At 40.7% G+C, this 25,928-nt stretch overlaps 1 protein-coding gene across 5 annotated transcripts in view; it reads right to left on the minus strand.

The window, feature by feature from the left end:
• The window catches only part of SLC4A7 (solute carrier family 4 member 7), a 111,693-nt gene extending 86,837 nt beyond the window's left edge, over positions 1–24,856 (minus strand). For 2 of the 5 annotated variants that reach the window (XM_042956778.1, XM_042956779.1), the window contains exon 1: positions 24,643–24,854. In XM_042956778.1, the coding sequence (XP_042812712.1) occupies positions 24,643–24,690 (48 nt within the window). In that variant the 5' untranslated portion in view covers positions 24,691–24,854. Of the gene's footprint in view, positions 1–24,642 lie in introns of all 5 variants that reach the window. The other 3 variants (XM_042956777.1, XM_042956776.1, XM_042956780.1) reach the window with 2 other exon arrangements.
• Between the last annotated feature and the right edge of the window lie 1,072 nt (positions 24,857–25,928).

The following is a 25,928-nucleotide window of genomic DNA, read 5'->3' on the forward strand; positions in this document are numbered from 1 at the left end:
TACTAGCTTGTATGGTATCAGAGGACAAAAGTAACAGATATTATTTATTAAAACTTTCTATATGCCTTACACGCATTCTTTCATTTACTACCCTAAACATTTCTAGGAGGAGGTATTACTATCCCAAATATATAAAAGAAGAAACTTAGGCTCTAAAAAGTTAAGTCATTTTCCCAAGGTCCCACAGGGTACACTGGAAGAAGCTAAAATTTTAAATCACATCCAATTGCCTCCAGGGAGATGCACTTTTCAGAGAGCCACTTACAAGCCTTATTTTCAATTCTCACAAGAACTCTGCAAGGTAACACAGCTGACCATTTTCCGATCCAGGGTCACCTGACTTCAAAGCCTATGCTCTTTCCACCAGGCCACACACCTTCCCCGAAGTTGAACTACATATAGTTTTATTTGTTCTACATATAACTTTAGTTGCTTCTATGCCTCATTTAGGGAATTGTAAGTAAAATGTACTGAATCACAAAAACACTCACCTAATTACTTTGAAATACTACTTTAAATCTATCAGAAATTTGGTAACAGCCATAAAATAACTCCGATCAAAAGCAAAAACTTTAACACAATAAATTAGCATCAGTATTATAATAAAGTTATGGGGATATTATTTTACTTTGGTTTCCCATAGATAAATGTGAACCGAAGAGCCAAGAAAAGAAAAAACCCTCCAAAACAAATGAAAACATGCCTCATTTTAAAACATGTTTCAGAGGGAAGCATAGCGAGTCCACACCCTTCACCATTGCTAAATATCACTGCTGAGTTCACATGGCTTAATTTGGGCAACCAATTCAGTTTTCACCAAGGATCGGGCTTTATCAACGTATAAGATCACCATCTGGTGGCGATCGTCAGACATGCAGGATGTCCAATGATAATGGAGAGTTCACGTTTCAGGCAGGAAATTCAGGGTTTGAAAAAACTTCTGTGGGAGCTGCTTTAAGAAGCCTGAACATTAACGTCATTCAGATCAGACGGTAAAGAGCTACGGAACAAATTGTTCCATTTATATATTAGAATATTTAGGAAATGACAGCTATATTTTTTTATATGGGCATTTTACATATACCACTGAATAATCAATGTGTTATAGTGAAGCAGACTTACAGTCTTTTTTTTTTTTTTTTAATTTCTTTAGTTTTAGAGAGAGCGCACATGAGTGGAGGAGAGACAGAGAGAGGTGGGGGAGAGAGAAAATCCCAACCAGGCTTCACACTGTCAGTATACAGCCCGACGCAGGGCTTGACCTCATGAACTGTGAGATCATGACCTGAGCCAAAATCAAGAGTTGGATGCTTAACTGACTGAGCCACTCAGGCAACCCTACGGTCATTTTTTTTTTTTTAAATGCTTACTTATTTTTGAGAGAAAGAGACACAGAGCGCGAGCTGGGAAGGGGCAGAAAGAGAGGGGGAGACACAGAATCCGAAGCAGGCTCCAGGCTCTGAGCTGTCAGCACGGAGTCCAACGCGGGGCTCAAACTCACAAACTGTGAGATCATAACCTAAGCCGAAGTCTGATGCTTAACCAACTGAGCCACCCAGCACCTCCCCCCCCCACACACAGTCATTTTTTTTTTTTTAAGTATTTCAAATACCTATAGCCTTTCAGGAATTTTGTTTTTAAAAATATTTTGAGATTTATCTACAATTTCATGAGAATTAAAGAACTGAAGAATCTAGTTCACAAATATATTTCACTATAAAGTAAAAATTGTTTTATCAAAAAACTTTCTGGGGTACCTGGCTGGCTCAGTCGGTGGAGCATGTGACTCTTGATCTCAGGGTCATGAGTTCAAGCCCCATGTTGGGTGCTGAGATTACTCAAATAAATAAATCTTAAAAAAAAAAAAAAAGTTTTCAAGAAAAAAAATACATCATTATAAAAAGTAGCAACTGTTCTTGGGAAAGCATCTTTTTCTCAGTTAATACTTCACATGTAAATGCTAGGGATGAAGGAGATGTAGTTCAATTCATATTCGCACTAAGAAAATACTCATTTATAGTACTCCTAAACATCAATTACAAAGAATTTTTCATTCTTGTAGGTCTCCTCTTGGACTACCATTAGGAAAACATACCTATGAAATTAAAAAGTAGTATGATTGGTAAGAATTTAAATGTAACTAAAGCTGGTTTAAATATAGCACAATCACCAAAGTCAAAATGCAGATTAATGTAGTAAACTCAGATATATTTACACACAGGCTTTTGGTAGAAATGATCTCCTCTCTCACTTCCCCTAAGGCATTCAAAACCAGTGCTTAACTCCAAAATCGTGTCTCTTTTGAACCTTGTAACCTTTTTTTGGCTCTACGATCCTTGACTCTAGACAACAGAGCTTCTCAACTTGGGCACCTCTGACATTTGGGGCCGGATGCTTCTTTGTTGTAGGGGGAGGTCCCGTGCACTGCAGGCTGTTCAGCTGCATATCTGCCTTCTTCCCCTACTAGGTGCCAGTAGCACACAAACCTCCCCAGTTGCGATAAGCAAAAATGTCTCCGGGAACGCCAGAGGTCCTAAGGGACGAAACACACCCCAACACGCACACCCACTGAGGAACCGCTGCTCTAGAAACACCTGAGAGCTACTACTTATCTCTAGTATTTTAAGATCAGTAAAACAAACAAAATCTACCAGCTTCTTCCTCAGAAGTCAGCATGGATGCCCACCGAGGCGAACATAAAGTGAAGCCTTCATCCTTATATAAAAGTTGCATTTAGCAATGAACTCTACAGACAGAAATGCATCTGGAGCTTGAAGGGTTTTACGGAAAGGTACTTGTTCTCAGTGTACAGGAATCCCAAGGATGTCATATGGATAATTTTGCTGTATAAACTATCCCTACTGTAGTTTTAATAATAACTCTTAGAGAAATAAAGGCAGGATGGAAATCTTTTTACATATGTGTACCTTTAAGACATTGTAAAACAAGTCCTCAGGCCTTACTTATTCACCTATAAACCTTCCCCTTTCAAAGTGGTTTTCGAAATACAGAGCATCTCTACGTTAACTCCTCCAATCGACTGAATGAATCCACTAGAAAAATCATCACAACTTGTCCCTGTATGTACACAAGGGAGTTATCTGGTTAATCTGGTAAATTAAAAGTCATAGACTCAACCTTGCTTAGAAGGATCCAGACTAGAGACTGTCAGTTTGACAACAAAAAATTGGGGAAATTGAAGCAGATGAGGACAAAAGACGTAAGTGACTTCAAGGGGCACTTCATAAAGAAGCCACGTGTCAGAGATGAGGAAGAGGAAGATCAGAGAGGTTGTGCTCTGAAGCCATCTTCCCTTTCTGAAACTTGTGTTCAGCTTTTCCTGGATCCCAGCAAAAACTCTACATATTTGCAATAAAGATCCCTTTAACTGTAGCAAGTTTAAATAGATTTCTGATCCCAGGCAACCAAAAGAATCCTGCCTGGAATATTCAAAACCATTCTATTTGTTTTCATTTACCAAGGTAAAAGCTGTCCATTTTAAAACAGTAGTTTAAAAATCTAAGATTAAAAGTTGCCAAATTTAATTGTTGTGCAGATAAACTAGCAAATTCTAACAATTACAACAAATGGTTGTTGCTATTTACTCTGATACTAGTTCTTTTATGGATTCAAGATAATATTTATCTTCCAAATGGCCCAAATTTGAATGAAATTAATTCATCAGGCAATTATCCTCAAGTTGAAAAGCACATCATCTAACTTTAAGTATTTTCAGCAACTAACTCAATTGAATTCAAACAAATGGTCATTTTATTTCACGTTCTTCCAATATTTTCCATATTTGTTCTCTAACAGAAGACACATTTTTTAACATTTATTTATCTTTGAGAGAGAGACAGAGACAGAGAGAGAGAAAGAGAGAGAGAGAGAGCGCGCAGGTGAGGGGCAGAGAGAGAGGGAGACAGAGAATCCAAAGCAGGCTCCAGGCTCTGAGCTGTCAGCACAGAGTCCGACGCAGGGCTTGAACTCATGAACTGTGAGATTATGACCTGAGCCAAAGTCGGATGCTTAACTGACTGAGCCACCCAGGCACCCCAGAAGACACATTTTTATCTGAAACAAATAAATAAATAAAGGTTTCTTTCAATAGTAACTCACTTTATGCTTACAAAAGGCAAGGAAGTAAAGAAAAATGACTTGGGTCATCAAGGAGCATGACAGATCAAAGACTGGGTTTGGGTTTTACCTCTTCCCCCTCCCAAAATTCACTAACTTGATAGTAATTTTTAATTTTTTAATGTTTATTTATTTTTTGAGACAGAGAGAGTGCAATCCAGGGAGGGGCAGAGGGAGAGGGAGAGAGAATTCCCAAGCAGGCTCTGTGCTGTCAGTGCAAAGCCCCACACGGGACTCAAACTCATGAAATGTAAGATCACAGCCTGAGCCAAAACCAAAAGCTGGAAGCTTAACCAACTGAGTCACCCAGGTGCCCCAATACTAATTTTTTAAAAGATAAACTGACAAGTACAAAGAGAAAGAAGAAACTACAACAAACAAGAAACATAGTATCTTTGGAAGACAAAAAGTACACGCTGCAGTGGTTAGAGCATCTGGAAAATAACAGCAACATTAGAATATGTGGCTAAGGAAGAAATAAAGTAGGAGTCAGAAAGCAAAATCATGTTTAAATAATGAAACACTGCATAAAATTTCATTAATTAAAATGACTTACATATATTTGAGAAACAGCTTCTAATTAATGACCTAATCCAGCAAATTATCTCCATAAATTACATTACATATAAAATTAACACTAAATACTATGGAAAACAGTGCCTATATATACGTAATGCAACCCGTCAACAAGTTTACTCTGGCTACAGATAAAACATTACATTAATGAATATAGATTCTAGAGTCAGATTACCTCAATTCAAATCCCAGCTCTACTACTCGCTAGGCAAAACTGGACAAATTACTTAATCTCACTGAATCTCAGTGTCCTCTATCTGTAGTATGTATTACAACCGATAAATTATAACAATGTAACAAGATAATGAAGGTAATGAGCTCAGAAAAGTTCCTGGCACAAAACAATTAAATATTAGGTATTAGAACCATCTTATCATGTGACCGTCTTCACTGGTCATCCTATGTTAATTTTATATTTTATATTTAAGTGAAATTGAATTTATTCTTTACGTATTCACCACCATTTCCCACCTAATTTTAAGCTCCTTGAAAATATAATTTTCTTCACACAGAATTATTAACTTTGTATGTGTACAACAGATCCTTACTGGTAAAAACGAAATACTCCTTTCTAGACAGGTTTGATGCAAGTCACATAGGGCTTATCTTTTTTTTTTTTTTTCTTTTGCTTTCATTTAAAAACATGGATATTTTGAAAGGTTTAAAAAAAAACTGGTTTCAGCATAGGTAACGCACTTACTGTCACTTGTCTTTCCAGGTGTTAATGGTTTCATACTCACTTAAATGGCAACTTAAGTCATGAATTCTAGAAGACAGAGGAGGCAGTCAATAATGTAGCCAGCAGATAGTATTCAAACCTAAATCTAAGGAAATGGGAGCGCCATCCTTTAGATCAAGGGTTTCTTCAATGCAAATGATTTTCCATTCATTTTATACAAATTTGCATCTTACTGAAAGCACTATTGTAACTATCCAAAATGCCCGTACATTATTAAGAAATTCTCCATTTGGATATGTGATTTTAAGTGTATCTTTTCACTACCTCAATCATTTGGATATCTATATATTTTTTTCAGAGATTTTTATATCTATCCTTATACTACAAGATACTTTCATTTATTCCTTTATTCACTTAATCATCTAACAGATATTTATTGAGTGCCTACTATGTGTCGGGAACTATGCTAGGAGTAGGGATTTAATATACCCAGGCCCAGAGATGAGAAAGTCCAGTGTGTTCAAATAACTAAACGGATTTGACAATGGTTGAAATAGAAGAGGAAAGAGCAGATAAGGCAGAAAAAAGGTAGAAAAAGGGAAACGGGCCAGACCTTCCAGGGCACAGATAAGTTTCAGATTCATCCTTACAGCAAGAGGCTTTAAAAAGGGAACTATAATCACTGGTACCAAGATCCCCTAGCAAGGTAACAATGTAGAAACTGGCGACAAAGACTCTCTCCTTTGACCAAACTTGAATCAGGCTTCTCTGAGCAGACCTTGGGTTCCCTCTCTGTCCTTGTAGAATCCAGTTTGAGTGAGAATCCTGACAAATGAGTTTAATGAAAATCCCTCATCCTTGGCGTCTGACCACCTTGGATACCTGACCACCCTGTCCTCCCTCCCAGATTCTGCGGAGTCGGTCTAATAAGGACCCCCTTACCTCTGCTGTTTCCTCTTAGTAACTTTCCACCCACTGATCCCCATCCCTGCTTCTTGGATTTAAATACCTCTTGTCCTCATTAGACTCAGGGTTGGGTCCAATCTCTCTTCTCCACTGTATGGCAACTACACCCGTATCAGGATAGTCTCCCTTAAATACAGTCTGCTTTACCTTCTTTAGCAAGTGTCGAAACTTTTTCCTTAACAAAACGGTACTTTTTCTTTAACACTGGAAGCCAACTGGAAAGATACTACATTATCACAGGCAAAAGAAGACAGAGGCCTGAACTGCAATGATCAAAGGAAGTTTGGAGAAAGGAGACTAGAGATAGGATGCTGAATCCACTGGATTTGGGGTATGGGCAGACGGAAAGAAAAGTCATGACAATGCTCCCATTTTCAAATTTGAGCCAAATTTGCCATTCATTGATAAGAAACACAGAAGAAAAGGTTTTCCAAGTCCTATGTAAGACACCACAAGGTCTAGCTGAGCTGTCCAACAAGAAACAGTGGATGAAGCTCCTTCTGGTTTCCTCTACTGTCTCTGTGAAGAAAGCAGCACTATTTACTAAGATTGAGGGGGCAAGAGGATACATTCTGGAGAGAGCAAGAATGTTTGATGTGCCCACTGTACAGAACAGGAGATAATTAGACATGGGAGTATTTTCTATGTTTCATGAGGAACCAGAGGAAAGAAGCAGGAATGTATAGGAGTACCCATCCATAAAGCTGTGTCATTTAATTTTTCCAGCTGTTCTGAGTATCTCCAGCACAGGTAAACTGACTGAGGATTAGGAATTTACCAAAATATTTAAAACCAAGAGACATGATGATAAATGTCCTCAAACAACAAAACGGAGGCAGAAGATATGGGTCATGGATTCTAAACTGGATAGGAAAGTGCAGGCAATAGACAAAAACAGAAAACAAACCAAAAATGAAAGGTAGATTAAGAGCCTCAAGGTTCACAGAATAAGAATTACGGGAATATATCACATTAAGGACACTGTAAAATAGAAACTAACATAAATTCCTACATTGGGGCCACTGAAGACTTCTCTAACAGTCGTCAAAAGCTCAAACATTGGCAAGGCTTGAATACCTCGTAAAGGAACTCAGTCCTAGAACAGCTTTAGAGGACCTCTCATAAGATAGTCATGCCTAAACACACTTAACTTCATCAAGAGCCTAAACTTCAACTATATGAAAATTTATATGAAAATTTTCACTACAGCCACGTTTCCAGTTAAAACTCAACACACAGGGTGTGCCTACATGACTCAGTTGGTTAAGTGTCCGGCTCTTGGTTTCAGCTCAAGTCATGATCTCACAGTTCATGAGTTCAAGTCCTGAGCTGGGCTTGCTGACAGTGTGAAGCCTGCTTGGAACTCTCTCTCCCTCTCCCTCTGCCCCTCGCCTGTGCACGCTCGTGCGCTCTCTTTCTCTCTCTCAAAAAAAATAAACTTTAAAAAAATAAACTCAACACACAGGTCAATAAGTAAATCACTGCTAAGGTGCCAACATGATGATCCAGTGAAAAAATGACCATTTTGTCTAGTCCTTGCACAATAATTTAACTCTTTTAGAGATATCTTTATTAAAATATCTTTATTAAATGTCTTTAAATCTTTATTATAGGGGCACCTGGCTGCACATGCAACTCTTGATCTCAGGGTTGAGTTTAAGACCCATGTTGGGCATAGAGATTTCTTTAAAAAATAAATTACAGCTTATCAAATAGAATCAGACTCATGCCTCCCTACATCAATGAATTTGGTTCCTATTGAAACAAATGGACTCTCCTTCAGATCCCTCTCCAAAAAAACCTAAGTCTATAAGGATTATCCTGTACACAAATAATACCTGTTTTCCTCCAAGCCTTCTCAAATTGGTATGTGTATTTACATACACATAAAATCTAAAAATTACAGTTTAATGCCATTAACCAGTGCATGCTTCTCATCTTGCTTCTTATAAAATCCTAAAGCAGTTAATGCATAGCTCTAAGGAACTGATTCAGTTGCTAAGGTATTAAAGGTAAGATTTTCTCCATGGAGTTTCCATACAAGTCCTTTCTAAATGATCATCTCATTAACAATAATATAACATCTCAGCTACATGTAGGTCAAACTAAACAAAAGTCTTTCTATTTATATATCATAAACATTTATATATTTTACTTATTTGTTTATTTATATGTGTGTGTGTGTGTGTGTGTATATACATATATATACATACATACAGGCACTTCTTTCTCATTATGCCTCATTTATTGTATATGGAACCAGAAGCTAAATTCTTCAGTATAAAACCTTTTGATGTAGCTTTAACTTAGACATCAAATAAGTGTTTAATCTAGACATTTATTTGGATATGTTAAAATTTTAAATGAAAAAACAATACATGTGTATGTACATATGTATATATAAATCTCAAAAGAATGTAATGAAATGTTAATCTTATAAAAACAGATTCCCAATTTTTTTTCTTAACAGTAACCCCTGGAAATATAGTACACACATTATCTGTTCACATCCATGCATGTATATGTAACAAAAGTTTCACAAAATAATTATTTTTCCAACTGTACTGTCTGGTATTTTCTACTTTTTTTTTTTTTAATGCTTGTGATAATATAATACATTATTTTAACAAACCAGTAATAAATCATAACAGCTTGGAAAACAGTGAGAAGATACAGAGAATGAATATTCTGACATTAAATATCCTTCCTAAATTTTATTTAATCATACCTACTTTAGACGCTGGACAAGCAGAGACTCCTCAGGGTTTTAGCTTCATAACTATTTTGAATAATGGAGGACAAAGTAAAAAAGGGTAAAAATTAACATTTTAATTCACCATCTACACCATGAGTAAAAAGTTTTGATTAAAGGCCCTAGTCCTATGATCTAAAATACAACGGTCAAGTTCATTTATTTCAGACAACAAACTAAAGCAAAAGCTGTTTACTCCAGATTCAAGGCATTAAACACTAAACAAACACTAATCAACAGGTCCCACCAAAATTAGCCTATCAATGTTCATTTGTTTTGATGTATTGGCATTCTCATGAGGCAGTTTGAAAAATAAGGCTGAAATGGTATCATTTTGTCTCTCTACAAAAATTTTTCTCAATGAACATGATTTACTTCTCCCATCAGATACCTCTACCTATTGTAGAGGCAGGAAAATGCAGCAACCCCCAATGATCTGAGATTCAGTGCCACCAAATTAGAAATCTCAAACTCCCCCTAACTGTTTGAAGTTCACAACGGGAAGTGAGGAGGCACTGGCACCATAAGTATAAAACAATCCCTCGTGGCTAATCCACTCAATATTCACCACTTAACCTTTCAAACCCATTTATTGCTAACTCTATGCAATTAGGACATGATAGCAAAATTAATTAACATCTAAAAACTGAGTATTAAATGCAATTATGTAAAACATGCAATTTGTATTTTTCAATTGTGATCCAAAATGATGAAATTTAACCTGAAAATTCTTTCCCTCACTCCCTTTATGACCTTATCTTCCACCTCTCCCTAACACACTTCCAATATGATTCTAATTCTGGGTGAGCCCACACGTTGCTATGACAACTATGCTATTATAGTAAAATACTGTTTTGACTTTTAATCAATAAATTTATCTATATCTTCCCTCTATCAAAACTGTTTTTTTTTTCTTGAAAGAAAGCGAGCACGTAAGCTGAGGAGGGGCAGAGAGGGAGAGAGAATCCCAAGCAAGCTCCACATTCAGCGCAGAGCCCCACGTGGGGTTTGATCTACTGACTATGAGATCATGACCTGAGCCAAAATCAAGAGTTGGACACTTAACCGACTGAGCCATCCAGGCACCCTAAAACTGTTTTTAAAAAAGATTTGGGGGCGCCTGGGTGGCTCAGTCGGTTGAGCGTCCGACTTCAGCTCAGGTCACGATCTTGCAGTCCGCGAGTTCAAGCCCCGCGTCAGGCTCTGGGCTGATGGCCCAGAGCCTGGAGCCTGCTTCTAATTCTGTGTCTCCCTCTTTCTCTGACCCTCCCCCGTTCATGCTCTGTCTCTCTCTGTCTCAAAAATAAATAAATGTTAAAAAAATTAAAAAAAAAAAAAAAGATTTGAAGTAGCTTGAAAAATGGAGGTAAGAAAACATCAATCTCAAAACAAAACAAAACAAAAAATGCAACTGACAATGGTCTATGACCTTTTTTTTTTTTTTTTAATATTTATTTACTTTGAGAGACAGAGACAGAGACAGAGCACCAGCAGGGGAGGGGCAGAGAGAAGGAGACACAGAACCCGAAGCAGGCTCCAGGCTCCGAGGTGTCAGCACAGAGCCCAACCCCATGAACCACAAGATCGTAACCTGAACTGAAGTCAGATGTTTAACCAACTGAGCCACCAGGTGCCCCCTTACATGACCTCCTTAAAACAAACTGCATTACCTTAAAATTCCTACAATAAGGACCTTTTGAGAAATCACATTTTTGTGGTAGAATGGTATCTTGACTAATATAACCCATTAAAATTCAATGCTACAGGTAATCTGAAAATTCCTAAATATCTCTAAATTGTTTAGTGATCCAATGGTTCAGATTAACACATACTCATGTATGTGAGAGTGTATGTGTACCTATATATGTACATGTGTACATATATATATGCAAAATTCCGAAGCCTCACTTTATCCAATTAAGTACACTTGTACTTAAATAATTCTTGTTATTTCAGATTACAGAAAAAAATATAAATGACAATTAAATTTAAGATGAAACTATAGGGGCGCCTGGGTGGCTCAGTCGGTTGAATGTCTGAATTCAGCTCAGGTCATGATCTCACAGTTCGTGAGTTCGAGACCCATGTCGGGCTCTGTGCTGACAGCTCAGAGCCTGGAGCCTTCTTCGGATTCTGCATCTCCCTCTCTCTCTGCCTCTCCCCTGCTCATGTTCTGTCTCTCTCTCTGTCAAAAATAAGTAAACATTTAAAAAAAAAAAATTTTAAGATGAAACTATAAACTCACAAAATTTCTTGTCACTGAGCCTTAGCAGAATAACAGTTAGGAACTATCTTATACCTACTCTGCCAAGCAGTGTGCTAGATTCTTCTATACTGCAATACCCTACAGACTAAATTCTGAAAATCTAACACTAATAAGATACAACAAGATCTCCTGAAAACAGAATTAAGCAATCTAGTAACCTCAACTATCTATAACAAGTCAAGAATGAGAAGACCATCTGAAGAGGTAAGATTTGTATATCACAGAGTGACACAACACAAAACCCTTCTCCCCACCCACATTTAAATGACTCTGTGACTTCCTCTGTTATCTATAAAACCCGTTAAGAAATTCAATGACAAAAGAAAATAATTAAAATAAGATTTTAACAGACCACAACAGCCTAATACTAGTGATCAGTACTCATTTTTAAAAGGAGACACACATATCACATTTCAAATGTTCTGTCAAATGGTTAAAATTGTTTAAATCAAAAAATCGTATTATGCTTTAAATGTCTAAACGTTTTGTCAAAATATCTTAAGTTTGGTGCTTAAGGCAATAAACCACCACCTAACCTGTGAGGTAGCAGAACAAAATATATACTAGTCTCTGTCCCTGGTTCCTGGCACAGAGCTCCTAAATCCCTCATAATCTTGTAAGTGATAAGGGCACCAGAGGCATCTTTCGTTCTAACATTTGGTCTCTGTCTCTGGTTCCTGACACAGAAGTCTTAAATCCCTTGGAATTTCCTGCATGACAGTACGGTCTTTTGTTCTAACGAGGTAACTCTGGGTGGCTCCTGGATGGGGGCTGGTCACCAGAAGAAAGCCCAAGCCATGATGAGAGGCTTGGAATTCAGCCCCAACCCACTCTCCAGAGGGGCGAGAGAAGCTGGAAATGGAGTTAATGATTGCCATGCCAACGCGATGAAGCCTCCATAAAACTCCCCAAGTACAGGGTCTGGAGAGTTTCTGGGTGGCCAAACACGTGGGTGAAGGTGCCGGGAGAGTGGCAGTGGCACTCTTAATGGACAGAAGCTCCACCAGCCCTTGCCGCACCCCTCGCTCTATGCATCTCCTCCATCTGGATGTTCATCTGGGGCCTCTACCATATACCCTTTCGGAATAAACTGGCAAAAGTGAACGAACTTTTCCTGAGTTCTGTAAGCTGCTCTAGCAAGTCAGTGGAATCCAAGAAGGGGTCATGGGAACCTCCACCGTATAGCTGGTCGGTCAGAAGGACAGGTGACAACCTGGACTGGCAACTGACATCAGAAGGGGCAGCTGTGAGTCAGAGTGCTTAACTTGTGGGGTCTGATGCTATCTCCCGGTAGACAGTGCCAGAATGGAGTTAAATTGTAACACCCAGCTAGGGCCACAGCATTGACTGGTAGGAGGAACCCCCCCCCCCACACACACACACACACATCTGTCTTCAGAAGTGTTGTAAGTGTGGCAGTCATGTGAGAAAAAAGGAAAAATACAGGAAGAGAACTGGGTTTTTCCCAATACATAATTCCTTCCCACAGAGCTATCTAGAAGATCTCAATGCCAGAAGTTAAGGATAGTTAAGACTTTGTTTTCTATTTCTTCAGTCAATATGGAGACTAATTCTTTTAGAATTCTGTTACATGAGACATTGCATAAAAATATACGATGGTTACTAATTACAAGTTTCCACAGGCACATTCAGCATTTTATGCACACTATATGCTTTTCCCTGATCCTGAAGAAGCCCTGTAAGTATTATAATTTCAATTTTATAGATGAGAAAAATGAGATTCAAAGATGTCAGTTGCCCAAGGCCACCTGGTGGCAGATGACGATGTGTGGGAACCCGACGTGTGTCTCAAACCCAAGCGTGTACTTGTCACATCAGGGTCTAAGGTTAGGCTACATCCAAATTTTACCTTGTCTTAAAAATAAGGCTTGGGACTTGTGGTTATTTCGTGAATTTCCTATTACTGAATAAAAACAGTTCAATAAGCTAAAATGTAAGAGCACATAAAGGCCAATTTTGGTCTGAATGAATCCCTTATTCCTAACAAAAGGGAGGCCAACTGCCCAGATTTAAACAGGCTCACAGCAGAACCTTATCCTGAGGATACTGCTAATGGTACGTGCATAAATGGATAAAAGAAACTCCTCCTCAACGTGTTAGAAGGTCATCTGGGAACAATTATAAACAAAACAAAACTAAGTACAGAATATTACTGAAAGGACTCTATTGAGCCAGGGCACTGGCCAGTTATGGCACCTGTGCAAACACGGACGCACAGACTGGGAAGTCAGGAAGGTGGACTGGGAAGTCAGGAAGGCAGACTGGGAAGTCAGGAAGGCGGGGTCCAGGAAGGAAGGCGTGCACTGGGAAGTCAGGAAGGTGGGATCCAGGAAGGACGAAAGCCCACAAACCACAAAATCATAAAATTTAAAGCAAATGAACAGAATGAAAATTCTTTTAGGTAAGTAATAATTCTAAAGAATTTAGAGAAACAGCACAATTTCGAACCAATATATATAGCAGCTGACATTGTATCTGGGCTTTGAGATCCCTTTTCTTGCTACTGGTCCTTTTGTAATTGTATACATTAAATGTCACGGATTTTCATAAAGCAAATATTACACAAGTGTTACTATACAAGTAAAATACCAATGCACTCTTTTCCAACAATCCATTTAAATGTATTTAGAACTTGTGAAAATATACTGAGCCATAAAATTTTCATTTTAACGTGCTTAACACTCACTTGCCTGAAATTGTATCTCAGGGTAAAAAAATATTAAGTACTCTTACTCTGGGATCACTCCAAACTGTATTTATTCAATATCTCCGCGCCCCCCCCACCCCCCCCACCCCCGTCCACCACAACAGAACAAAGGCAAAGAACATTTTCTTCTGCTGGCAAAGTAAGAGTCTTTTGCTTCATGGTAACACCACCAGACAGAAGCTATATAATTTCTTAACTGACTGATTAAACAACTCACTAGGAACATATTCAGCTTCAAATCTTGGGAGTTCATTACATTATCCTTATATTCATTCATTGAACAGTCATTGAACATTTTCTACACGTTAAACCACAGAACAGACCTAATTGCGGGAAGAGACCTAAAGGAGGATTCATTCAACAATGATCCAGAAAAATTCAGATTTCCTGAATCTAGAGGCAAAGAGGCAAATTTCTTTTAAATACTTAATTTCTATAATATTAGCAACAAATTCACAAAAGTTACAGTAATAAAAGCTGTTAACTATAAAACTCAGCTCAATTATCTAAGGCTTTCAAAGTATCATACATGTAAAATGATCTAATGTGATTAATGTTAAATGGCATTGACAAACAGGGATCACGGATTACTCTAGAATAATGAGATATGGAACATGAGCGATTTCGCATCGACCATGAGTTCAAATCTCAGCTTAGCCTCCTACTAATTGTATGGACTGGGAAATTTCAGAAAATCTCTCTGCCTAGGAGTTCCCATCTGTAAGAGGGATAATAAGTGATTAAAAGATGCCTAATAAGATGCACGGCTCAAAGCAGGCTTTCTCTAGTCAGTTACCTGTTCTTCCCTTGCCCCCAGAGCAAAGGACAAAACCCCCAAGTCCTCGATTAGCGATTCCCAACATGAGAATCACAGCATTCCTCCTCCTTATCCAGCGTGCCCACTGGAAGAGGTTTCATTATTCCATCTCAGGTGCTAGGAAGTCTAGGAATACCACGGAGGTTTATGCTCAAACAGAAAAATACTTTCAAGAGAAGAAAAGAAAAGATTCTCTTTTCCAAGTTACTGACTTCTAAAACCTAGCTCAACAGAAGAGCCCCCAGGATGGCTCAGTCGGTTAAGCATCTGACTCTTGGTTTTGGCTCAGGTCATGATCTCAGGGTTCCTGGGACTGAACCCGGCATCGGGCTCTGTGCTGACAGCACCGACCCTGCTTAGGATTCTCTCTCTCTCTCCCTCTCTCTTTGCCCCTCTCTTGTTCGTCCCCTCTCTCTCTCTCTCTCTCTCTCTCTCTCAAAATAAATAAACTTTAAAAAAAGTTTAAAAAAAATGAAAAAACTAAACAGAAATCATTTCTTAGTCTTATTTTTAACTAGTTTTAACTAATTAAAATTAGTTAATTAGTGAATTAATCAATCCAGCCTGAGGATCAACACTTCCCACGTGAGGAAGGCACAGTCATAGTGTTGTCCTCCCACAGCACTTCCAGGTCTCACAGCTCTGTGGGGAAGCGGCAGAACCACACTCAGCGTAAATGGTGCCTTCTGGAGCAAAACCAGGAAAACAGCATGAATGGTGCCCCCTCCCACTGCACCACTGTAATCTCAACAATTCATTGTAATTAGTCTGGGTGATTTTTTTTTTTTTTTTTAACATTTATGATCCTCGACTGAAGGTAAGTATAAAAATTGCAAAGGAAAATTCTAAGTTTAAAAAAATATACAACCAAACAGCTCTTTTCCTATGCCTAAGGCATTTCATGTATAACAGCATCCTCAGTGTCTTCCCACTGGCTTCTACTGGCTCTTCCACAGTCTAAGTCCCTGGACAGAAATGAGGTGAAAGTGAGAGGACAATCAGGACATCGGTAACATGCAAACCCACAGGTGCCAAAGGACTCGGACATTCAGTAACACCAGTAGGCACGTAGCATGTGATTTTACCGACAGTCGTGTGTTCACGACTCCCTTTTTAAGTTAAAGTTAAGCAGTTCATAACATATTAGACTATATCAAGCCATATGTCTCTCATGAAATATGTTAACCCATGACATAAAGTGACATAAGAAACCATCCCCTCTTTTACCGAATAGCTACATGTTTGCGAGGTTCAAAATCCAAAATTACATAGAAAGGGACACACTGGTTTTGTTCCTACCCCTGCCTCAGGTCCTGTTCCCTCATACTCTCTATGGCAACCATTTCTTGTTAGTTTTTTTATTTACCTTTCCAGTGTATTTATAAAAATCCTAGTAAATACAACTGTACGTTCTTATTATCCCCCTTAAAGAAAAGGCGCTGTATAGTGCCCTCTGTCCCTCACGTTGCTTCTTTCCATCAATTTATCCTAGAGATCTGCCACATCAGTACAAAGACATCTTCCCCCCCACCTTTTTTTTAAGAGCCGTAGTACTCCACTCTGTGGATATACCATAATGTATTCAACCAGACCCTATCAGGTTGCTTCCAAAACATCTTCTTAAGTGATACATTTTTTTTTTTTTTCAAATCTCTCCTGCCACTGTAACCAAGTGAATTATCCCTCTCACAGGACTTGTTTTCTTAGACCTGTAATAAAACAGATGAGTGACCTACTGTTCATATTTTGTAATAACCATCAGAAATTTCCACTTCACATGGCTGCATTCTCTCCCCAAAGTTTAACGTATTTATTAGAGGATTTCACAGAGCCTTTAATATACCGTTATGCATTATGAATCTCCAAAATGTATACTGTGTGACATTTCCCAAACTTATCTGGCTACAGAGTAGTTCTTTGGCCAAACCTGCTATACATGAAGTATTTCACAAAACAAACTTTAGCAAATACTGGGGCATATATAATTACTGTCATCTATTTAAACAAAATGTAAGACTACTATGAGCGTTAAAGAAACCGGCTAAGCCAATTTTTAGACTACGTATTCCTTAGCTATTTTTTGGATTATAAACTCCCTTGAGATCTCGATGTAAAGCTACTTGATCCTCGCCTACAAAGAATGCATACGGGGGCGCCTGGGTGGCTCGGTCGGTTGAGCATCCAACTTTGGCTCAGGTCATGATCTCGCGGTCAGTGGGTTCGAGCCCTGCGTCAGGCTCTGTGCTGACCGCTCAGAGCCTGGAGCCTGTTTCAGATTCTGTGTCTCCCTCTCTCTCTGACCCTCCCCCGTTCATGCTCTGTCTCTCTCTGTCTCAAAAATAAATAAACGTTAAAAAAAAAAAATGCATACAAGCATAAAATTTTCCAGTGTCTGGGAATTCATGGACCACAGTCCCCATGGTCTTATCTATTTTAAAAGTAATTTTGAATAGAAGTGCTATATTATCTGTGGCCTCACTGATATTTCAAATGCTAGGACAGAACCCAGAGCTAATGAAAAAACAGCACAGAATTCACCACGAAGTGTACCTTGATGTAAAGCAAATAAAGCACCCTCAAAAGGGATCATGTTTAACAATTAATGATATCACACAAAGTAAATCCTATTAAATAACTGTGGAAACGGTTACGAGGGGTTGTAGTCTTATTTTTACACAGGTGGCTCCCATTTTAAACAAATACATTAGATTCTTAGAGGATTAAGAAAGTTGGTCTTTAATTCATTTTGTACAATAATATCTCAAGATCAAGGATTTTCAGAATGAAATGCATTTCACATTAGACAGCAGTATCTACTAGAAATATAATTCTGCTGCAGATCTGAATGTGACAATGTGAATGCCCAGAGGAGGAAAAAATTCCAGGAGTTTTAAATGTAGAACAAAAAATCCCCAAGCATGATTACAGTCTAGCAGGTGAAATGATTAGGAGAGAGAGAGAAGTATTAAATCGAAAACTGACAAACGCAGGACTACCACATCTGATTTGGGACTGGTACCCTACAGGAGGGCAAAGGGGCAGAAGGGCAGAAGGGCATTCCAAGGAGAGGGCCAGAGGGGGCTGAAGCCCAGACCAGGCTCCTCTCATGGAGCGTTGTGCTGAAGTTTGAATCTGCTTACAAGGGGCATCTGTTGTAATTCAAACAAAGAGTTCAGTAATACCCTTCTTCCCTCTCTTCCCAGACAACTTCCTTCCCCCCAAAACCCCATCCACCCATGGCAAACATTAAAAAGTCCTACAATTTTTAAAAAGGAAAGATGTTTTCTAGATCATGATGGTATCCCAGCAGCCAAACTATAATAGAATGGAAATTTCTAATTTAAATTCTTATCAAAAATGGTATTTTTTTTATTTTACAGAGAGAGAGAGAGAAAGCGCACGCGTATGTGAGCGGGGGAGAGGGGCAGAGGGAGAGAGAGAGACAAAAAGAATCTCAGGTAGGCTCCAAGCTCAGTGCAGAGCCCAACACAGGGCTGAATCCCACCACCTTGGGATGATGACCTGAGCAGAAATCAAGAGTCGGACGGTCAACCGACTGAGCCACCCAGGTGCTCCCCAAAATTTGTTGCTTGACAGAAGTTTTTTTTTTTTTAATGAAAACATCTCCAATACTTCCATGGAACTCAATGGGAATACAGTCTATTATATATGAATTTGCTTTATTCCTATCTTTGTTGAGTACATCAATTCCCAAGGTAAGAATCTGTGAGTATCTTCAGTATTTTTCCAGAATAAAGAATGGTATCAAGCTGAAAACACCCTATATATAAAAGAACATGCACCAAACATACAAGCACCAAGTGTTAATTATATGCTCCGGCAAATTCTGAGAAAGAGATTATACGTATCATGTTTACCCTTCTCATGCTCTTCTGAGAAACCATTCCACACTCTTGTCTATGATATAAAATAAAGTATAGCCACCTTACACATGTGAATCCATTTCCAAAGGTACATCCAATTCCCAAGTTCCTAGTCAGAGATGATACAGAATTCAACAGCTTCTCCAAATCGGGCAATCTGACAAAAAAGAAGCAGTATAGTCCAGGAATATAGAAAGAGAAGACAATTCTACACTGACATGTGAGCAAAATGAAAACCAAATGACACTAATATACATATTCCCTACAAAAGAAAAAGAAATAGGTAAAATATTAAAGTATTTTTCCTACTTCATTATGAAAGGCAGACTACGCTTTACCCTTCACTTGGATATTATTAAAAAAAAAAACAAAACAAAACAAACCCTGCTTAAACTTACTAAAATCCAAACTATGGCTTAATAAAAATTAAAATATTTAAAAATATCCTCTTTGGAGTAAATATGAAAATCTGCTTGGAATAGCCCATCTAGAGCCTTTCTGCACTGGCAAATCAGCTCCAGATAAAAATGCACATTTACATCATAATCACATTATCTTCATAAACCAAGCAATGACAAAAAGTTTTGGCCACTCTCATCCTCCATCAGTCATTTAAAAATGTCTAGCCCACTTATGAAGATAAAAAGCTTCTGCACAGCAAAGGAAACAACCAACAAAACTAAAAGGCAACCAACGGAATGGGAAAAGATATTTGCAAATGACACATCGGACAAAGGGCTAGTATCCAAAATCTATAAAGAGCTCATCAAACTCCACACCCGAAAAACAAATAACCCAGTGAAGAAATGGGCAGAAAACATGAATAGACACTTCTCTAAAGAAGACATCCAGATGGTCAACAGGCACATGAAAAGATGTTCAACGTCACTCCTTATCAGGGAAATACAAATCAAAACCACACTCAGATACCACCTCACGCCAGTCAGAGTGGCCAAAATGAAGAAATCAGGAGACTATAGATGCTGGAGAGGATGTGGAGAAACGGGAACCCTCTTGCACTGTTGGTGGGAATGCAAATTGGTGCAGCCGCTCTGGAAAGCAGTGTGGAGGTTCCTCAGAAAATTAAAAATAGACCTACCCTATGACCCAGCAATAGCACTGCTAGGAATTTATCCAAGGGATACAGGAGTACTGATGCATAGGGGCACTTGGACCCCAATGTTTATAGCAGCACTCTCAACAATAGCCAAATTATGGAAAGAGCCTAAATGTCCATCAACTGATGAATGGATAAAGAAATTGTGGTTTATATACACAATGGAAGACTACGTGGCAATGAGAAAAAACGAAATATGGCCTTTTGTAGCAACGTGGATGGAACTGGAGAGTGTGATGCTAAGTGAAATAAGCCATACAGAGAAAGACAGATACCATATGTGTTCACTCTTATGTGGATCCTGAGAAACGTAACAGAAACCCATGGGGGAGGGGAAGGAAAAAAAAAAAAAAAAGAGGTTAGAGTGGGAGAGAGCCAAAGCATAAGAGACTGTTAAAAACTGAGAACAAACTGAGGGTTGATGGGGGGTGGGAGGGAGGGCAGGGTGGGTGATGGGTATTGAGGAGGGCACCTTTTGGGATGAGCACTGGGTGTTGTATGGAAACCAATTTGACAGTAAATTTCATATATGAAAAAATAAAAAATAAAAAATAAAAAAAAATTTAAAAAAAAGGAAAAAATAAAAAAATAAAAAAATAAAAATAAAAATGTCTAGCCCAGGGAGGCAAAGAGTCACTAATTTCAAAACCTAGCACTACTCCAAGCTAAGTCCTCTGCCCTCAGGAAGACTTAACAGCAACACTACCAAACACTATCTTAGCACCATGCCAACCATAGACCCCTTCACGGTTTATCATCATAGTTACGAATAATCATCAAAGTCTCCCCAAGTTATGTAATTCAATGAGTATCACTCAACAAAATACATGAAGTTGCTTGCTGAACAAAAACAGAGGCAAACTTCACTACAAGCTAGAATACTGGAATAGCTACCTGCTTTGTACAGGAACCAAGTTCTCTTGTTTCAAAAGGAGGTTTAAAAAGGGGCGGGGGAGTGAGTTGCTGCACCCTTACACATACATACACAGATCTTTATTACTAACACGTGCTTACTGCAAAATTTGAAATACTGTATCCATAAAACTGGTAACTATAGGAGAATCCACAATCAATAAGAGAAAGCTACAATATGAATCAAAAACCACACTGCCTAATGTGTAACACTAACCCTTAGACTCACCTGTATGTTCCTTTATGTAAATGGCCCATTTTGTGAACTGCAGATTCTATCCACTTTAACATCATATTTGTGATGAAATATAGTAAGAAAGAAGGGGAAGGAAAGAGGAAGAAAAACAACCCATTACAGGATGTTGACAAGTTTAACTACTAAGGCTTTAGAATATATTGGTTCATACCCACATACCACTAAAATAAACCAGGTTCCTCTAACAAGTTACTTTGGCTTTCGATTTTAACCTACTCAAGCAACAGGAGTCTAGTGTAACAAAATACTCTAATTTTCATACCCTAAGCTCCCTTAGAAGAAAACCTGTGTACTTCTCGGTCTCAATTACCAAATAAAGCAATTCTTCAATCCAACTCAATTGTCCTACAGCTTAATTTGAATGGATGAGATTTCCTCTCTCTCCCTTTATTACAACTCCATAGATTGTGGTGCAGAGAAACAAACCAACTACAGGCCGAAAGGTAACGAAAATTTTGATAATATGCGTGGGGTACATATGATCTCTAGAGCTATCAATACCTAACCACAGATCCCAAAGGGTATGCTTACTTACAGACCTACCGAAAAAACCTTCTACTTGCCAATCACCACTGAATGCATCCTGGTTTGTTAGTATCTTTTATTTATTCTAATGACTACTTTTTTAAAAGTGTCTCTAATGGACTCAGGAAAATGTTTTAACTGGCACTCACAAATGGAATTAGTGATAGTGATTTGCCAATGCAAATGGCTATCACTGTGTTCACTAACACACGCCAAAGTAAACTCAATGAGGTTAGGACTCTGTCTACCTTGTGTGCCCATACCCCAGTGCCTGGCACCTAGGAGATAACATAATACCCATGAAATGAATGATTTGTGTACCAACAAAATTCATGGAGCAGCCTGAAAATTTCAGTGGTAACAGAACTGTATTAAATAATGTACTGCCTAAAAGAACGAACAATTGTCAAAACTTGGGAACCTTCTAAGTGCTGTCTGTTGTAACAGAATATTTGACCTATATGAGAAAATACGACTGATGGTTCAAGTCAATTCCAAAGAGAAGCCTGCAATACGTTTTTGTAATAAAGCAAACAAAAGTTGCATTTTTGTAAGATAAATGACTTTCCTCCTATCCCAAAACCATGATCAATGAAACTTACAGAATTTTAGAAGCAGAAGAAACCTGAGAGCCTAAATTATGGAACAGATGAACTTGGTTCAGAGTCATATATACTGCCACCAATTTATTCAAAAATTCTGCATAATCACATACCCAAGATAGCATTTGATGAATATTAATTTTATTCTACTTTTTTGGCTATGCTAAGTAGTTGCCAGTTGGAGAAGTAATGACTGATGAGTATCATACTCTTCCATTCTTCTGACTTTATTTACCAGGGGAAAACTGATGAGAAAATATAACTTTATTGATACAAATAGTTCCTCTCTTCCCAGTTTTCAAGTTACAGTGTTCGTACTCCATAAACCACAGTTCTACTGTTCTCTCATTCTAGTTTTAGACTGTGTGATAGTTTACTACGTTTGATTTCTATTACTGACTTGTATATTTACTGTGGCCAAATCTTATTTTCCCAAAGATTTCGAAAGTATACCCTTCCAATGTGCTCCCCTGCCATGCCATTATTAAGTGCTTGATAATTTCTTTGTCATTCATTTGGATGTAAGTTTCATTAGTGCAGAGTTGGTTCTGTCTTCTTGGATATTACACAATAGGTTCTAAGTGTTATTACAATGAGGAATGAATGAATGAATGAATGAATGAATGATTTGGAAGGCAATGTCATTATCATGCCTTTTTTTTTTTTTTTTTTTTAACGTTTATTGATTTTAGACAGAGAGAGACAGAGTGCGAGCTGGGCAGGGGCAGAGACAGAGGGAGACACAGAATCTGAAACAGGCTCCAGGCTCTGAGCTGTCAGCACAGAGCCTGATTCGGGGCTCAAACACAGGAACCCCATGACATGGGGTCATGACCTGAACTGAAGTCGGAGGCTTAACAGAGCTACCCAGACGCCCCTAGCATGCTTCTTTTGATAGCTAAGCAGCCAATATCTGAGAAGACATCATAATTTCTATCCAGTTTTATAAAAACTAGAATGTTCTTTAACTGCTCTAAGCTGAAAATTTGCAAACAAATCTAAGAACAGACAACACTATTTGATACACATTAGTAGAGAAAGTGCTAAAAGAAAGAAAGAAAGAAAGAAAGAAAGAAAGAAAGACCTCCAAAATGCAGTTTATTCAAATGTCACACAAAGAATTACGGAAGATTCCTTAGAACGAGTTTCCAGTATTCCATTACCACCACTGTGACTTGATCCTCCCCAAAACCACTGCTAAATGACTTCACTGTCTGGAGACTCCCTTTTCCTCCATGATTTGAGAATTTGTAAGTGAACATACTGAAGTAATAATCAACGACTACTCTCCAGGGCCTTACAATAATCTTTAAAAAAAAGATTGGGGGGGGGGGGCGGCTGGTTAAAAACGCAAATAAAAACACACAAAAAGCAATTTTCCTGTTAGTTGTGAAAGACTGGAAAATTTTCACTGCATCCTTCCCTCCTCTGCTGGTCACAGAGTAAGAATTGGAAGCGGAAAATTTACAACACTTCCATGCCGTTTGAGTCAGGAACTACGAAGAGAGAGGAGAATCACAAGTGTGGGGACACATGTATTCTACATGAGAGCAGGAAGTCAGTTTGTCGAGCATGGGCCGCCCGTCCAGCATCCTAAATGGGAACGCTGGCCTTCTGCAAGCCCACCCCCAGTCCCCTCTAACCCTGAAGCGAAAGCCACCCGGAGACGGGATTTTGCTAGGCTGATTTAAAAAGGAGCAGCTCGCAGAGCTCAGGACACTTTCCTCTTTCTATTTGGCCTGCGGCAGGAGGCTACTCCCCTGGTTCTCGCCAAAAGAGGAGGCGGACCAGGCAGAGTCAGCAGCGAAAAGCAGCCTTGGCTGCGAAGGCAGCCCGTCCACGCGGCCGGAGAACTCACCGAACAAAAGCACACCGCGCGGACCGGGTGGGGAGACGCGCAAGAAGGGAAAAGATCCACCCCAACTCTTCACCACTGCCTGGGGCTAGAAACAGGTGGAGCCGCGCTTAGAGGGAGAAGAAAGATGGATTTTCGAGGGGCTAATCTGAACTCCAGCGCCCAGGCAACCGGAACCGAGACCCCCGGCCGGGGAGCACGCCCGGGAATAAGGGAGGCGAGTGCTGCGGAGAGAAAGGAAGAGATGGTCGGGGTCAAGGGCTGACGGATGGCCCCGCAGGGCGCCGAGGATGCGGGTGGCGAGGATGCCCGCGGCGCGCTGCCGGCTGCCCCCACTCGGGCCTCCTGGGCGCCGCCGCCGCCGCCCCCTCGCCCCCGCGCCCTGGGCGGCCACACAAAGGGGACGGCGAGGCGCGCCGGCTGCGGGGCGGCGGAGGGGCGCCGGGCCCGGGACGAGGTGGCCGGACCGCGACGGCCGCCGCGCCCCCGCCTTTGTCTGCCTCGTTCCGCGCTTCCCCCACCCCCGCCGAGCAGCCCTGCCGCCCGCGGCGCCCTCACCCCGCTCATTACCCGGGTGAGTAGCGGTCTCATCTGCTCGCCGGCCCCATCCGCCTCCATGGCCCGCCGGCCAGCCCGCGGCGGCCGCTACGGAGCTGCCCCGCGCGGTCCGCCCGCCGCCGCCGCCGCCGCCGCTGCCGCCGCCGCCGCCGCCGAGACCCGGGCGCGCGAAGGGAAACGAACGTGCGTCCGTGAGCGAGGCGCGCGCGTGGGGAGAGCCGTGCGCGGGAGACGCGGGGCGGCGGGTGCGCGCGGCGGCCGCAGGGCTGGCTCTCGCCGGGGGAGCGAGGCCGCGGCGTGGAACGTGGAGCGAGAACTGAGCGAGCGGGAGGACGAGGCGGGGGAGGAGGAGTGAGCCGCGTAGGGCCCGGGGGCGGGGCCGCAGGCCGTGACGCGCGCGGCGCCCGGGGCCCGCCCCGACACGCCCCCTCCCCGCCTCCCTCGTCACGCCCCCTGCCAGTCTGGCACCGCCAGCCCGCTCGGCGCGCCTGCGGGCCCCGCCGCGAGGCCACCCGGAGACGGGGCGGGAGGGAAGCGGGACGGGCGTCCGTCCCAGCCAATCGGCGGCTCGCGGCCTTCCGCGTGCACCGCCACCGCCACCACCACCCCGCCTCCTCAGGAGGCTCCGCCCCCCTATGTAAAATCGTAACTGACCCAAACGGATTGTCTAACTCGTTTTGCAGGTGCGAGATTCGCCTGAGGTTTCGAAGTGCGGTGGAGGGTTACCGTGGCCCCTACCTCCTAACCGGGTTCCTTACAGAGTCGCAGGAGGGTAGGAGGACGGCTCCCTTTTCCAGGATGCTCACGGGAACCCCAAAGGAGCTAACGGGTCTTCGTGACTCCTCCAAGTTGTTTTTTTTTTTTAAGGTGTGAACCCCAACTCTGAAAACAGTATCCTCGCGTGCTTGCCTCCTTGACCAGGCACCACAGCGGCTCCCACACTCTTGAGTCCACCCTCAAATATCCACACCTCGAGGTCGGCTCTCAAATATCTACACCCTCACTGGGAATGATGATGGGATCGACCGCACAGGGTCACGGGTGGGTTAAGTGTATTTCTATCCGCAAACGTGCCTGACACTTAGCATGCTTCTTATGAGCATCATTTCTCACAAGCTTATCGTGAATGTTTTTAAAAGATGACAAAATGTTAGCTGAGAGGAGCGACATCAATGCTTTGGAGGGAAACTGTATGTTACACCGGGTCTGGAGCACACGTGGTCCTATCCGTCTCTAGCAGTAAAGCCCTTTGTCAGAGAGTTAAGGATGCTGCATGCCTGGTCCTTGTTTGGGTCCTA

Source organism: Panthera tigris, chromosome C2 (assembly GCF_018350195.1).
Source record: "Panthera tigris isolate Pti1 chromosome C2, P.tigris_Pti1_mat1.1, whole genome shotgun sequence".
Lineage (NCBI taxonomy): Eukaryota > Metazoa > Chordata > Mammalia > Carnivora > Felidae > Panthera > Panthera tigris.